Source organism: Rhinichthys klamathensis, unplaced genomic scaffold, assembly GCF_029890125.1.
Source record: "Rhinichthys klamathensis goyatoka isolate OS25496 unplaced genomic scaffold, OSU_Roscu_1.1 h1tg000310l_1, whole genome shotgun sequence".
NCBI classification, from domain to species: domain Eukaryota; kingdom Metazoa; phylum Chordata; class Actinopteri; order Cypriniformes; family Leuciscidae; genus Rhinichthys; species Rhinichthys klamathensis.
In genome coordinates this window covers 1,057,071-1,067,987 of record NW_026606828.1, presented here as the reverse complement: position 1 = coordinate 1,067,987, position 10,917 = coordinate 1,057,071, and the positions used below count along the sequence as shown (strand labels likewise).

The 10,917-nt window shown below is 38.1% G+C and overlaps 2 protein-coding genes across 7 annotated transcripts; one reads left to right on the top strand and one right to left on the bottom strand.

Moving 5' to 3' along the window:
* Window positions 1-2,851: 2,851 nt before the first annotated feature.
* Window positions 2,852-8,247, top strand: fgl2b (fibrinogen-like 2b). Its single transcript, XM_056270952.1, has 2 exons — window positions 2,852-6,104; window positions 7,115-8,247. Exons 1-2 carry the CDS (start codon window positions 2,894-2,896, stop codon window positions 7,816-7,818), a joined length of 3,915 nt encoding a protein of 1,304 aa, XP_056126927.1. The 5' UTR covers window positions 2,852-2,893; the 3' UTR covers window positions 7,819-8,247.
* Window positions 6,372-10,347, bottom strand: tmem60 (transmembrane protein 60). 6 transcript variants are annotated; one of them, XR_008809487.1, is made up of 4 exons: window positions 10,301-10,347; window positions 9,037-9,570; window positions 8,884-8,959; window positions 6,372-6,560 (listed from the first exon to the last, which is right to left on the bottom strand). XR_008809487.1 is itself a non-coding variant. In XM_056270959.1 (3 exons), the coding sequence occupies exon 2, from the start codon at window positions 9,531-9,533 to the stop codon at window positions 9,129-9,131; it is 405 nt and encodes a 134-aa protein (XP_056126934.1). In that variant the 5' UTR covers window positions 9,534-9,570; window positions 10,301-10,347; the 3' UTR covers window positions 8,542-8,959; window positions 9,118-9,128. The 6 variants fall into 6 exon arrangements, 2 of the variants coding, with proteins under 2 accessions (XP_056126934.1, XP_056126933.1); XR_008809488.1 differs by having other exon boundaries at window positions 9,118-9,570; XR_008809485.1 differs by having other exon boundaries at window positions 6,374-6,560; window positions 8,884-9,570.
* Window positions 10,348-10,917: the final 570 nt, after the last annotated feature.

The window sequence follows — 10,917 nt, the reverse complement described above, 5'->3', positions numbered from 1 at the left end:
TACATTTCCACCCACCCTGTCATCTTATCGCTACAGTAGTAGTTCACCCCAAAATTAAGATTCTGTAATTATTTAGGTTTAATCCTATGTGATCTCTCATACTGCAAGTCTGACACCATCACTGATCCCAATATTTGATTTGTCATATTTATTACATTACAAATAGTGTAATTTCAGACTTTTGTGCAGATTGGAGGGTTGAAACCCTGCACAAATTTACAATTAAACTGTTTAAATTGATTCCAAGATATTCATCACTGAGAAACAAAAGCCTGAAGTCAAGAAGTCGCCTGTCTCATTGCATGCAACAATGAGAGGAATCCTTACAAGCATTAGCCAACGGTTTAATTAAGTCAAGGCTTTTGTAATGCAAACAATCGGTCTTGACGTTATCTGTTGTTGATGCACTATAACCATTAACTCCAGATGTCCCTTCTCCAGTTTGAAAATCTGGTTAAAAGCGGCCAAATCACATCCAATCAGCATTGGGTTTCCCACAGAATTTGCCTCATTAGTGTTATATAACTGTTAGAAAAGTCTGAGTGCACTTGTCTGTTCTTTTATCGAAATTACTTAACCACTACTACATCATGCAAATGTGTCAGAGTAGCAGTCACTAATGTGGTACTCGAACCCAACCGGCAGGTCAAATGTTTGTGTGAGATGGTTTATGGAAAATCTCAGTGTTTACACAGACACCGATGGGCTGAACCATCCCAGAAGGATTTCAAACTGTGACATCATAAAGGGCACCAAACAATAACAGTCCTGCCTATAAATGGTAAGGCTTTTCTGATTAGTGGTAATAAAACTGGGAGTTGACTCGTAATACATCCACTGCTGAGCGCTATAAAAAATTATACTTTAAAGACGATCAATTCTGTTTAGACCCAGGTTGACATTGTAAACATTGGTGAGGGGATTTATTTTATTTTTTTAATGAAATTAGAGAGACTTGGACACGATGTTTTCCACTCTTGCCTAATGTCTGGACTACTATGGCTCCATTGTTTATACGAATGTTACAACATTTCTCGTAATGACATTTTCAGTTTGATGTGGGGTCGCCACATCTCTTTAACATCAACATTTGAGTTGCAGATGCTAACAAAGGACGTGTGTCAATACATGTGCTCTTTCGAATGGGATTTGGATTTCTGCAGTTTAACTAAATTACCAAAATGCTTTGAAGGCAACTTACTCTGCTCGGTGGCCATCTTGGTAACGCCCCTGGCAGCTGTTTGTTGTCATGCAATCTCCCTGAATGGGGAAAGACCAATATCTTAGAACATGTTTGTCAAAATTACATTCAAATAACATGGTAAATAGGAATAATGTCTGACAACAATATCATACATTACTGTATAAATACTGTTATCACAAACACTCCCGTCCGTTGTTTCAAAATTGTTAGAGGTTTTGTGGGAAAAATACAGGCTTGTTCAATTCATGGTTTAAATGAAAGTATTAAGGAGAAACACAAAAATACCTAGTAAAATAGTCCAATCTGAATAGACCTTTAGTCACTTTTTAGAACTCCAATGCAACTGTGAATCTTCTGTGGCTTGGGTGCATATGTCTGTGTGTGGGGCATGCTGCTTTATTGGCAGGATGTTGAGAAGCTGCTGCCATCATAATTCTCACACATATGCATATCTGCACATGCGAGAAAGGAAATGACACATGCAGAGAATGCATTATGTTCTAGATTAAAGACTGAGCGTAACTGTGATTTAGATTAAATGTCAGCATCCGCCAACACAAATGACTTTGACAAATCACATTCTGCTTTTCAGTACTGATGCGTTTAAAAAGCTTGAAATAATGTTAAAAAAGGAAAATAAAATGTGTGTGCTGTTTAACAGTACATACACAACATTGCTGGTATTTCAACACTGTCTCTTGAGAAGTCATAATTTTATGAAATTGCAAAAAAAAAAAAAAGCAAACCATAGAGCTCTATTTGCATGATCTAAGTTGTACGTACAATACTTGTATGAATTATTACCAGTTGTCAAGAAAGTAGTGCAAGAAATCAAAACAAATGTATCAATCAAATGTATCGAAATAAAATTAAGGGTAATCGTTTTATAGAGACCAGTGGAAACCAAATATGCATAAAACAGAGATTGTTTGCCGTTTAAATACCATGGAAATTAAAACATTGCAAAAATAATAATAATTAGGTACTTTTATCTTGTTTTTTCATTAAAATCTGAAAATCCTTAAAACAAGATCAGTTTAATTGAGAAGCAACTTTGCAAGATATTAATGCTGTATCTTTAATACAAGTGCATTTTGTCTTATGACATTAGCATATTTTATTGTTTTTAAACTTGTTTATACTTATACAGCCAGTGCAATAAGACAAAATACACTGTATTCAAGACACATTCTCTGAGTAAGCAAGTATTATGCAGTGTTAAATGTATCCTGATTTAAGTATTTTTAGACATTTTAACTGGGGAAACAAAAAAAAGACAAACTTTTTTGCATTCTTCATAGACACTATGTGTATATATATATATATATATCCTAAAATGCTGTATACACAATAATTTATCTAAAAAATATATATTTGTAAAATAAAAGTATTGTCAATAATCATTGGCAATACTGTATTGTCAGTATTGTCAATAATCATTCCCTTTTTTAATAAGCAAAAAAGACACAATATTGAGATAAATATTATTGATAAATTGAGTATATCCTGTGTTGACCATTCTGCAAAGAGGCTGTTACTTTGTGACTCTCTTTGTTGAGAGTCATCACAGAGCATCGCCCCTCTCTGAGCTCTCGTACTTCTATAAAGGGAGGTGGTCCTCCAATCCCTCCTGTTCCTTCTCTCTCACACTCCTCGACACTGATCAGACCTGCTCACCAACAGGACACAATGTGGCTCGCTGTATTTTACATATGGGGAAGCCTGTTAGCATTTTCTGTGTGTGACATCTGCCCAGAAACCTCAGAGGACGCTTCATGGGTAAAGCTGAAGCCCCTGGGGCACTGCGGGGACGAGGAGAACTTGTGCCCTTATCAACTCACCCTCCCTCCTCTCTCAATCCAGCTTCCAAGGTCTTTTATGGAGCTGGAAAAAATGGCCAAGGAGCTGCACAACCTAAAGGAAGTGGTGAACCAGCTGAGGAAGGACTGCCAAGAATGTAAGGACGGGCATAGTATTGAGAGGGGTGAATGGAAGGACCACAGCGAAGAAGAGGAAAAGAGACCTCAAAGTCTAAGGCATAACATTAGCATCAAGGAGACACAAAGTCAAAGTGGAGAACAAGTTGTCCGGATCTTCACTTCAACCCTACCGCAAAGAGACACATCAGAAGGTGAAGGAACTGTCAAGGGTGGCGTGAAGAGGCTTGATCATTCCATTCTGGAAAGTCAGAGATGGAACACTGATCAGAGGATTGATCTAAACCAAGGCACCACAGATCAGAGGTCTGAGATGAGCAGGGAAGTAAAAATATTTAACCCCTCGCTTGATGAGACAGCAGAGGATATATCTGAGGTCAAACTGGTGGCCTCACCTACACCTGAAGAGAGGGAACTCAAGCCTAAGCAAAGTGAATTAATAGAACCATCCCTTCCTAGAAAAAAGGACTTTGTGCAATTCGCAACCCATGGGAATCTACAGCCAAACAACCACAGGTATGGACATGTAAAGAACATCAGTAGCATCCTGGCGGCGAGAAGAAGAGTGCAGAATGTGCCTGATCAGAACAGGTTAAGCAGCATTTCAAGAGATGCTAACACTAAGACAATGGATTTAAGCACATCAGCTGGGATCAGAAGGGTTGTAAAGTTTCCTGGAGTAGGTGGACCATTGAGGCCAAAGGGATCCTACATAAACAGTAGAGTTGTCAAGGCTAACAATGAAGACAGACTGAAGAACCCTGCTCTGGTGAGGAAGACTAATCCACAAGCTGGGGACATGACGGTCAAGATTGAGCCAGAAGGGGCTGGATTTTCCCCAGTGAGAAGTGGCGTTATGAGGGTAAAGGAAACAAGTTCTCATGTAGCAAACACAAAACCTGGTGTAATCAGTGGACTGATCCCGTCAACAGATGACCAAAACAAACAAGACATCAGTAGGGTTTCTGGTCCCAGAACAGATGATGGACATGCCCTGAAAAATGCAAGCCAAGCCACTATACTCATTGAGGACAATTTGAGAAAGGTAAACAAGACTGAGATTGGAAGACTTCCAAAAAAACATAGTAAAGAAAACCAAGGAGATGTGAGTCTCATAGCCACAAATAAGTCAATCTCTAGCGTTATAAACCAAGCTGAACAGCCAAACATATTTAAAGAGGAAAAGCAGCATGCGGGACTGAGTGAAAGTCTGGTAGTTATTAGTAGAGAAGCAGAGACTAGCTCCAAAGTGGATAGAGAGGACTTGCCTTTCCGAGGCAGACAGGTGGAAAATGAAAAATATCTAAACCCAAACACAGAAACTAATAATGGACAAATTGATTCCACAATTTTGGATAAAGCTGATATCACTTTGAATGAAAGGACAGTTAATCCACTGTCAGCTGATCTTAAAGATAAGATATGGCCAGGAACGTTCATTGAAGGGGCAAAGGAGGACACCGGCATTAACTCACTGAGTGCAGGGACAGTGAAGGAGGACATCCCGAGGCACAGCAAAGCCATCTTGTTGGAAAAAGATCTAGTGAAGCCTAACCTTGTCCCAACTGTAAAGAGTAAATTGATAGATAGTACAGCGAATTTGACCAGTACAGTTCAATCACCTGTGGTAGGCCAGGGGACAAGGAGAATTTCAATAACTCCACCCAAAGCTAAAGTTGAAGAGGAACCGGCAAAGAATAGCGAGAACATCAGCAAGATACATGAAGTAAGTCCAGACAACATAAGATATGTGATGCCAAACCTACTAAGACACCCTGAGATGCATCCAACAACTGTGATTTCACCTAGAGGCCCCAAACTAAGACAACCTAATATTATAAACAAAATGTCAGGAAACAGGACTACTAGAGTACCTTCGAAGCTGTCCATTCCGGTCAGAAGCAGCAAAATAGCCAGGAAAAATGGCACTGGAATTATAAAACAAAGTTACATGAGGAAGAAGCCAATCTCTCAAACTGAGACAAATATAAACAGAGGTGGCTTCAATACAAACGTAAGCACAGTGACTCAATTCTTCAGTCCCACTGCTACAACATCTACTGTAGAACAAGAACAAAAAGAAGAAATCAAACACATCCCGCAGGTGACAAGGTCAAACGTATTGGATAATCATTGGTTAAAATACAACATTACAGATTCAAAATCACAACCAGAGATTCAAAATGCAGGTGATGTACAAGATTTGGATAAGGTTCAAGAAGATAAGTACCGAATTAGAGACAACGGTGAGACTGTGTTGATATCAAACATTGGGAACCATGCAGAGGATTCTAAAACTCGAAGTGGAGTATCAAATTCACCTATTGATGGGAAAGAAAGCAAGATATTTAGTTTGGGAACCGCTGATAGCAGCAGTCAACACCCATTTGAAGTGGAAAAGACCAGCAGCGGGAAGAAAAGGCCAACTGGATCCACCTTACAGAAAGAGAAACCAGGAACAACTCAATTCACAACCTCAACGCTCTCTTTTACGGACACAGACCATAAAGATGGTACAAAAAACATTCGTACAGTGACAAACATACATGATGAAATGGCTAAAAATGTCAGCCAGGACACACCCATAAGCTTTGAAAATATCGGAGCAACAAGAGAACTGGAACTTACTACATTTAATAAAGACAGAGTGGAAGAAAACACTGGGGAGATATTATCCAACCCAAATAGTGAGGACACGGACCAAGGTTATAGCGAAGGGAGGTACACAATTCCAGTTGTTTTGGAAACGCTTACAAATGTTGAAGAAATTAAAGGCTCAAAGCTTTTCTCACTCAGCCCTGAGGACACAGCTGAGGGATTTAAATCACATGCAGTCAGTGATGAGGTAACAGAGAGAGAGCAAGTAGAGAAAAAGATCAACAGCACCTGTCTCAGTGATTGTAACACTACGCCAACCCAAAAGTCCACAACCCAGACCAGGCCTCCATTGAACTCTGGAAGAGGTAAGGAATTTTCTAGCCCAACCCCGAACACCGGTTGTTCATTTTTAGGTTTTCTCCAAGTTGAAGGATTATTTACTCTTATTTCACACTGAAAAAGTATGGCAGTAGTGCACGTTTATTTGACATAAAGCTTACAGTATAGTGAAATAAGTCACTATGACTCTATGTATAGATTACACTCAAGGTTTTAGGAGAGTGCAAACAGGGACACATCTTCAAAAATGACTACAGGTAAAAGCAACCCAGATAATCATTTTATCCTCAGTATCCTCTAACACATGTTCTGTGACCCTGCACTTTATCTTGATCGTGTGATAGGATTCCAAAATTCTCCATAGCAGGGATAAGTGGATATGGATCCTCATCTGAGTAGCAGATGTTGTGGTTTTTGTGAAGAGGACCAGCTGTAGGCGTCTTCTTTTGTCTGATGTATCAGGATGTGGTGTTTTTGTTGAGCTTGAGGAAAGGCTCAAAGTCAAAAACTTTTCAGCAAAGCATAATTAATGCATTAAGACTAAGTTCAGTACCATCCCGTGCCTAAATATGCATGTCCAGTGATTGGAGGAAAAAAATTGGCCTCGTTGCTCAATGTACAGTAAGTAAACATCCAGGTGGTCCACATTTTCATTTTCATGCATTAGCATATCTCTTAAATGAAATATTAAGTATTGTCTACCGAGTGCAGTTTTTTTGTTGGGGACAGATAACAATTTCAGTGCATCTTGCCCTGTTTTCATTTAAAAATTAATATGATCCAGATTTTCAGCTGAATGTTTTTATTTCAACCCAATTGAATATATTTGTATTGTGCAGATTTCAAAGCAGTTTTACAACAACAACAAAAAATCCTTACAGGCTTCTATAGTTCTCTAGATGACAATTGGAAAGGAAATACTCCCTAAGATGTTTAACCAAATGTAAGCATGCAGATTTAGGTTGTTTACACATTGTAATAGCATTTATCATCAACAGAGGGTGAGGTAACCTAAAATAATTTTTATTGCCTACAGAAAAAGGACCCGCACAAGACTGCGCTGATTACATTACGAAATCACGAAGGAATAGTGTATACAGAGTTACGCCGCGGCCGAAAAACAGCACGTTTCCTGTTTTCTGTGACATGGAGACCTCTGGTGGGGGCTGGACATTGATTCAGCACCGTTTTGACGGCAGCACAAGCTTCAATCGCACCTGGGACGAGTACAAGAATGGATTTGGTAAACTGATAGGGGAGTTTTGGCTGGGCAATGACAAGATTCACTTGCTGACAAAGGCAAAAAACATGTCATTGCGAATAGAAATCGAAGACTTTGAGGGTGTCAGAGAATATGCCCATTATGACCACTTCCATGTAGCCAATGAAAGCCAACAATACCGCCTGTCCATCGGTGGCTATTTCGGTACAGCCGGTAATGCCATGCAGTTCAGTAATAAATTCAATCACGACCAGAAGCTTTTTACTACACCGGACAGAGACAATGACCAGTATCCCTCTGGAAACTGCGGGGCCTATTACAGCTCAGGCTGGTGGTTTGATGCATGCATGTCTGCAAACTTAAATGGGAAATATTATCAATCAAAGTACAAAGGGGTACGTAATGGGATATTTTGGGGTACGTGGCACAACATTACAATGGAATATTACCCAACCAATGAAAGACAAGCTTTTAAGACTGTTAGAATGATGATAAGACCTAAACATTATGCAAACTAATATTTACCTACCAATCCTAAAACCTACCAATTAAATTAAATGAAGCTATCTTTTGAATTTGTAGGATAAAAGAAAACAGAAAGTCCTTAAAGTAAAGTACACTCTTGTGTTACTGATCTATAATAGTAAATTGTTGGAATTTGAATAAACATTGACAAATGTTTCTGTATCTATGTTGTTTTTGAAAACTGTACACATATGCATTAGTATACACAACTGAGCCCTCTTGTGTTGCTTTATAAATACTGTATTGCATAAAACAATGCTATTTACAGATTCAGCTACTTTTTTTGTATTTTTTTTTTTACTTAGAAAACACCAAAATGTTTGTAAGTCTGGGCCAATCCATAACTATGTTTACATGGATATATGCACTATTTATTGTCAGTTTTTTAATAGCTGAATTAAAGCATCTGTAATTTTCTATTATTTTCATTGCACCAAGTGTTATTTTCAAACATTGTAATTGTAAACCCCCAAAAGTACCTTGTACAGACAATTCTTTCTAATAAGAGGAAATTTCAAAATCAGTAAAAAAGAAGGATCATAATTACTTAAAATGTACTGATGAATAAATAATGAAATATAACTATAAAGCAAGTTGTGTACTGAATTTTAACACCTCTGCATGATCTTGAATACATCTGTAAATATAACTATGCACTTATGGATGGAACATAGTTGTCGTAAAGAAAATAAATGTGTATCTTTTAATTACAAGGATGTTGTTATTTCTTTTTATTATTTACACACTCTGCACAAGAGAAAATAAAATTTCGTAAACATGTATTATGCAAGTTCTGCAACGCAAAACAAATAAGTGTATGATTAAGAAAGACAGACTTATAAATCATACACCATTAGAACATATGTCTTTTCCGTTAGCAAACCACATTGTGTTACAGTACTGGTTGAAAAAACAGTGTGTATGCAGCACGTTAACTGTTGTTTTTCAAATGTCCATTATGGTATGCTGCTAATGATCTCAGTGTTTCACTAAAATGCAATAAATATTCTAAGCAACATTCACAATCAGTCATTTCTGTCACCTGAGTGGAAACTCACCACTGAGCCAAAATTCGTTAACCTCCCTGCATCATTGTGAACACGAAACGTAGGCTATTCAGCTTCATCCTTGAGCCTGAAAGAAACAAGCAATTCCTGATAAAGAGCTTTAAATAGCTGTACATTCGTAGTGTCCGTTATATATTCCCTTACTTATGAATAACATCTACTTTCAAGATGATTTTACTCCTGAAGAATACAGTAAAGACTTCTCTGCTGGCTTTCAAAGAGTACCGTTCATATGTTCAGTCTCTTCTGAAGTGGAAAACGTTGTAGCCCAGCTCCACCATGGCCCCGATGAGCAGAGCCCACAGAGGGATGCAAACCGAGCTCACCAAGATGTTCATTAGCTGCTCTAATTTGGCACAGAGAGTCAGACAAAACGCCAGCTTAAGCAGCATGGCCACGAGGTACCACACGCGCTTCTTCAAGTTCTCCGTCCCGTTGCGAGGGTCGAACCCCGGCTTGCAGCGGCCTGCCATTTTGACAATGAGCATGAGGAGGAGAATAAGATCAAAGGTCCAGACAGGAAGGAAGATGAGGAACCAGCTCCAGTTGATCTTCTCGTCTAACTTGAGGACCAGCATGATGAGGAAGATGAGTGTGAAGATCCATGTCAGGAGGACTCTTTGAGCAAGGGACATGTTCATTTGAGACGCTGGCCTAAGGGCACAGCAACAGGCTGATCTGAAAGAGAAAAAAACAATTATCAGAAATATGAATTCAATTTACATGCCAAACATTCTGTTAATTTCATCTTGTGGAGTTGCACCTTTCGAGATCAAGCTGCTTTTAATTTAACAGTCAATTAATCATTTCACATTAATAACAATGTAAATCTATATTAAAAATAAAATAATGTATTAATACTATTAATGAATATTATTATTAGTCATTACAAATAATATGCACTTTCTAAATTAAATTTTCAATAGATGTTACGCTGATAATATAATATGTATTAACGTAAATTGCATTATATTTATTTATTAAATATGCATTTTCACTAACAGTCATATGAGATTATAATACGCATATTCACAAAACGGCTATGAGTAGGTTTAATATTAGTTTAACAATAAATCATTCATTATCACATCTTAAAATACTGCAATGGCCAAGATTTATTCAATTTTAAACTGTTTTAGTTACAGTTAGTGTCGCCAAGTTAATAGTTTTAACTACCCACCAAACTGTACTTGACACGTAAGGCACACAGATGTGCTGTCTCACTAATAAACGAACATTTGATTTATTTAATCTATATTTTATCTTAATTGTACCATCCTGAGACATTCTCAAAATAAATGAGGGGTTCATTACTAGCACAAAACTAGCATAGACAAACCGGACTGCCTCTTTTCATTGTATGAGGACAAACCCAAGAAAAGAACAAACGCATTGGAAAGAAACTTACCAATGATGAAGACAACCCGGCTGGCCTTTTGGTTAGAAAGATGATTAAAGCTAATATCCCTTTCCCACTGTCTGAACACTGCTACAGTACAGAACAGACGTTTTCAAAACAACTTCTCTTGAAGGACTAAGTTGAGTGTGCGCAGCGCCACCTACCGGCCTGGAGGACGCGCATCACACAGGCCAGGGAGTAGGGATAGTTGACCCAAAAAATGAACATTCAATCATAATTTACTCACCCTCATGTTGTTCCAACCCTGAACGAGACTCTTTCTTCTGTTGAACACAAAATAATATATTTAGAAGAATATGGGTAACCAAACAGTTGACAGCACCCATTGATTTCCATCTTAGCATAGGAGGAAGAAGAAAAAAAAAATACTATGGTCAATGGAGTCCATCAACTGTTTGGTTACCAACATTCCTCTAAATATCTTATTTTGTGTTCAACAGAAGAAAGAAACTCATACAGGTTTGGAACAACATGAGGGTGAGTATATTACGACACACTTTTCATTTTTGTGTGAACTATCTCTTTAAGCTGTCCAGCTGGCTTCTTGTTAGATGGTCTACCAGCTTTTTTCTTCTTTTTTAATCTAATTGTCCTTTTAAAGAAAA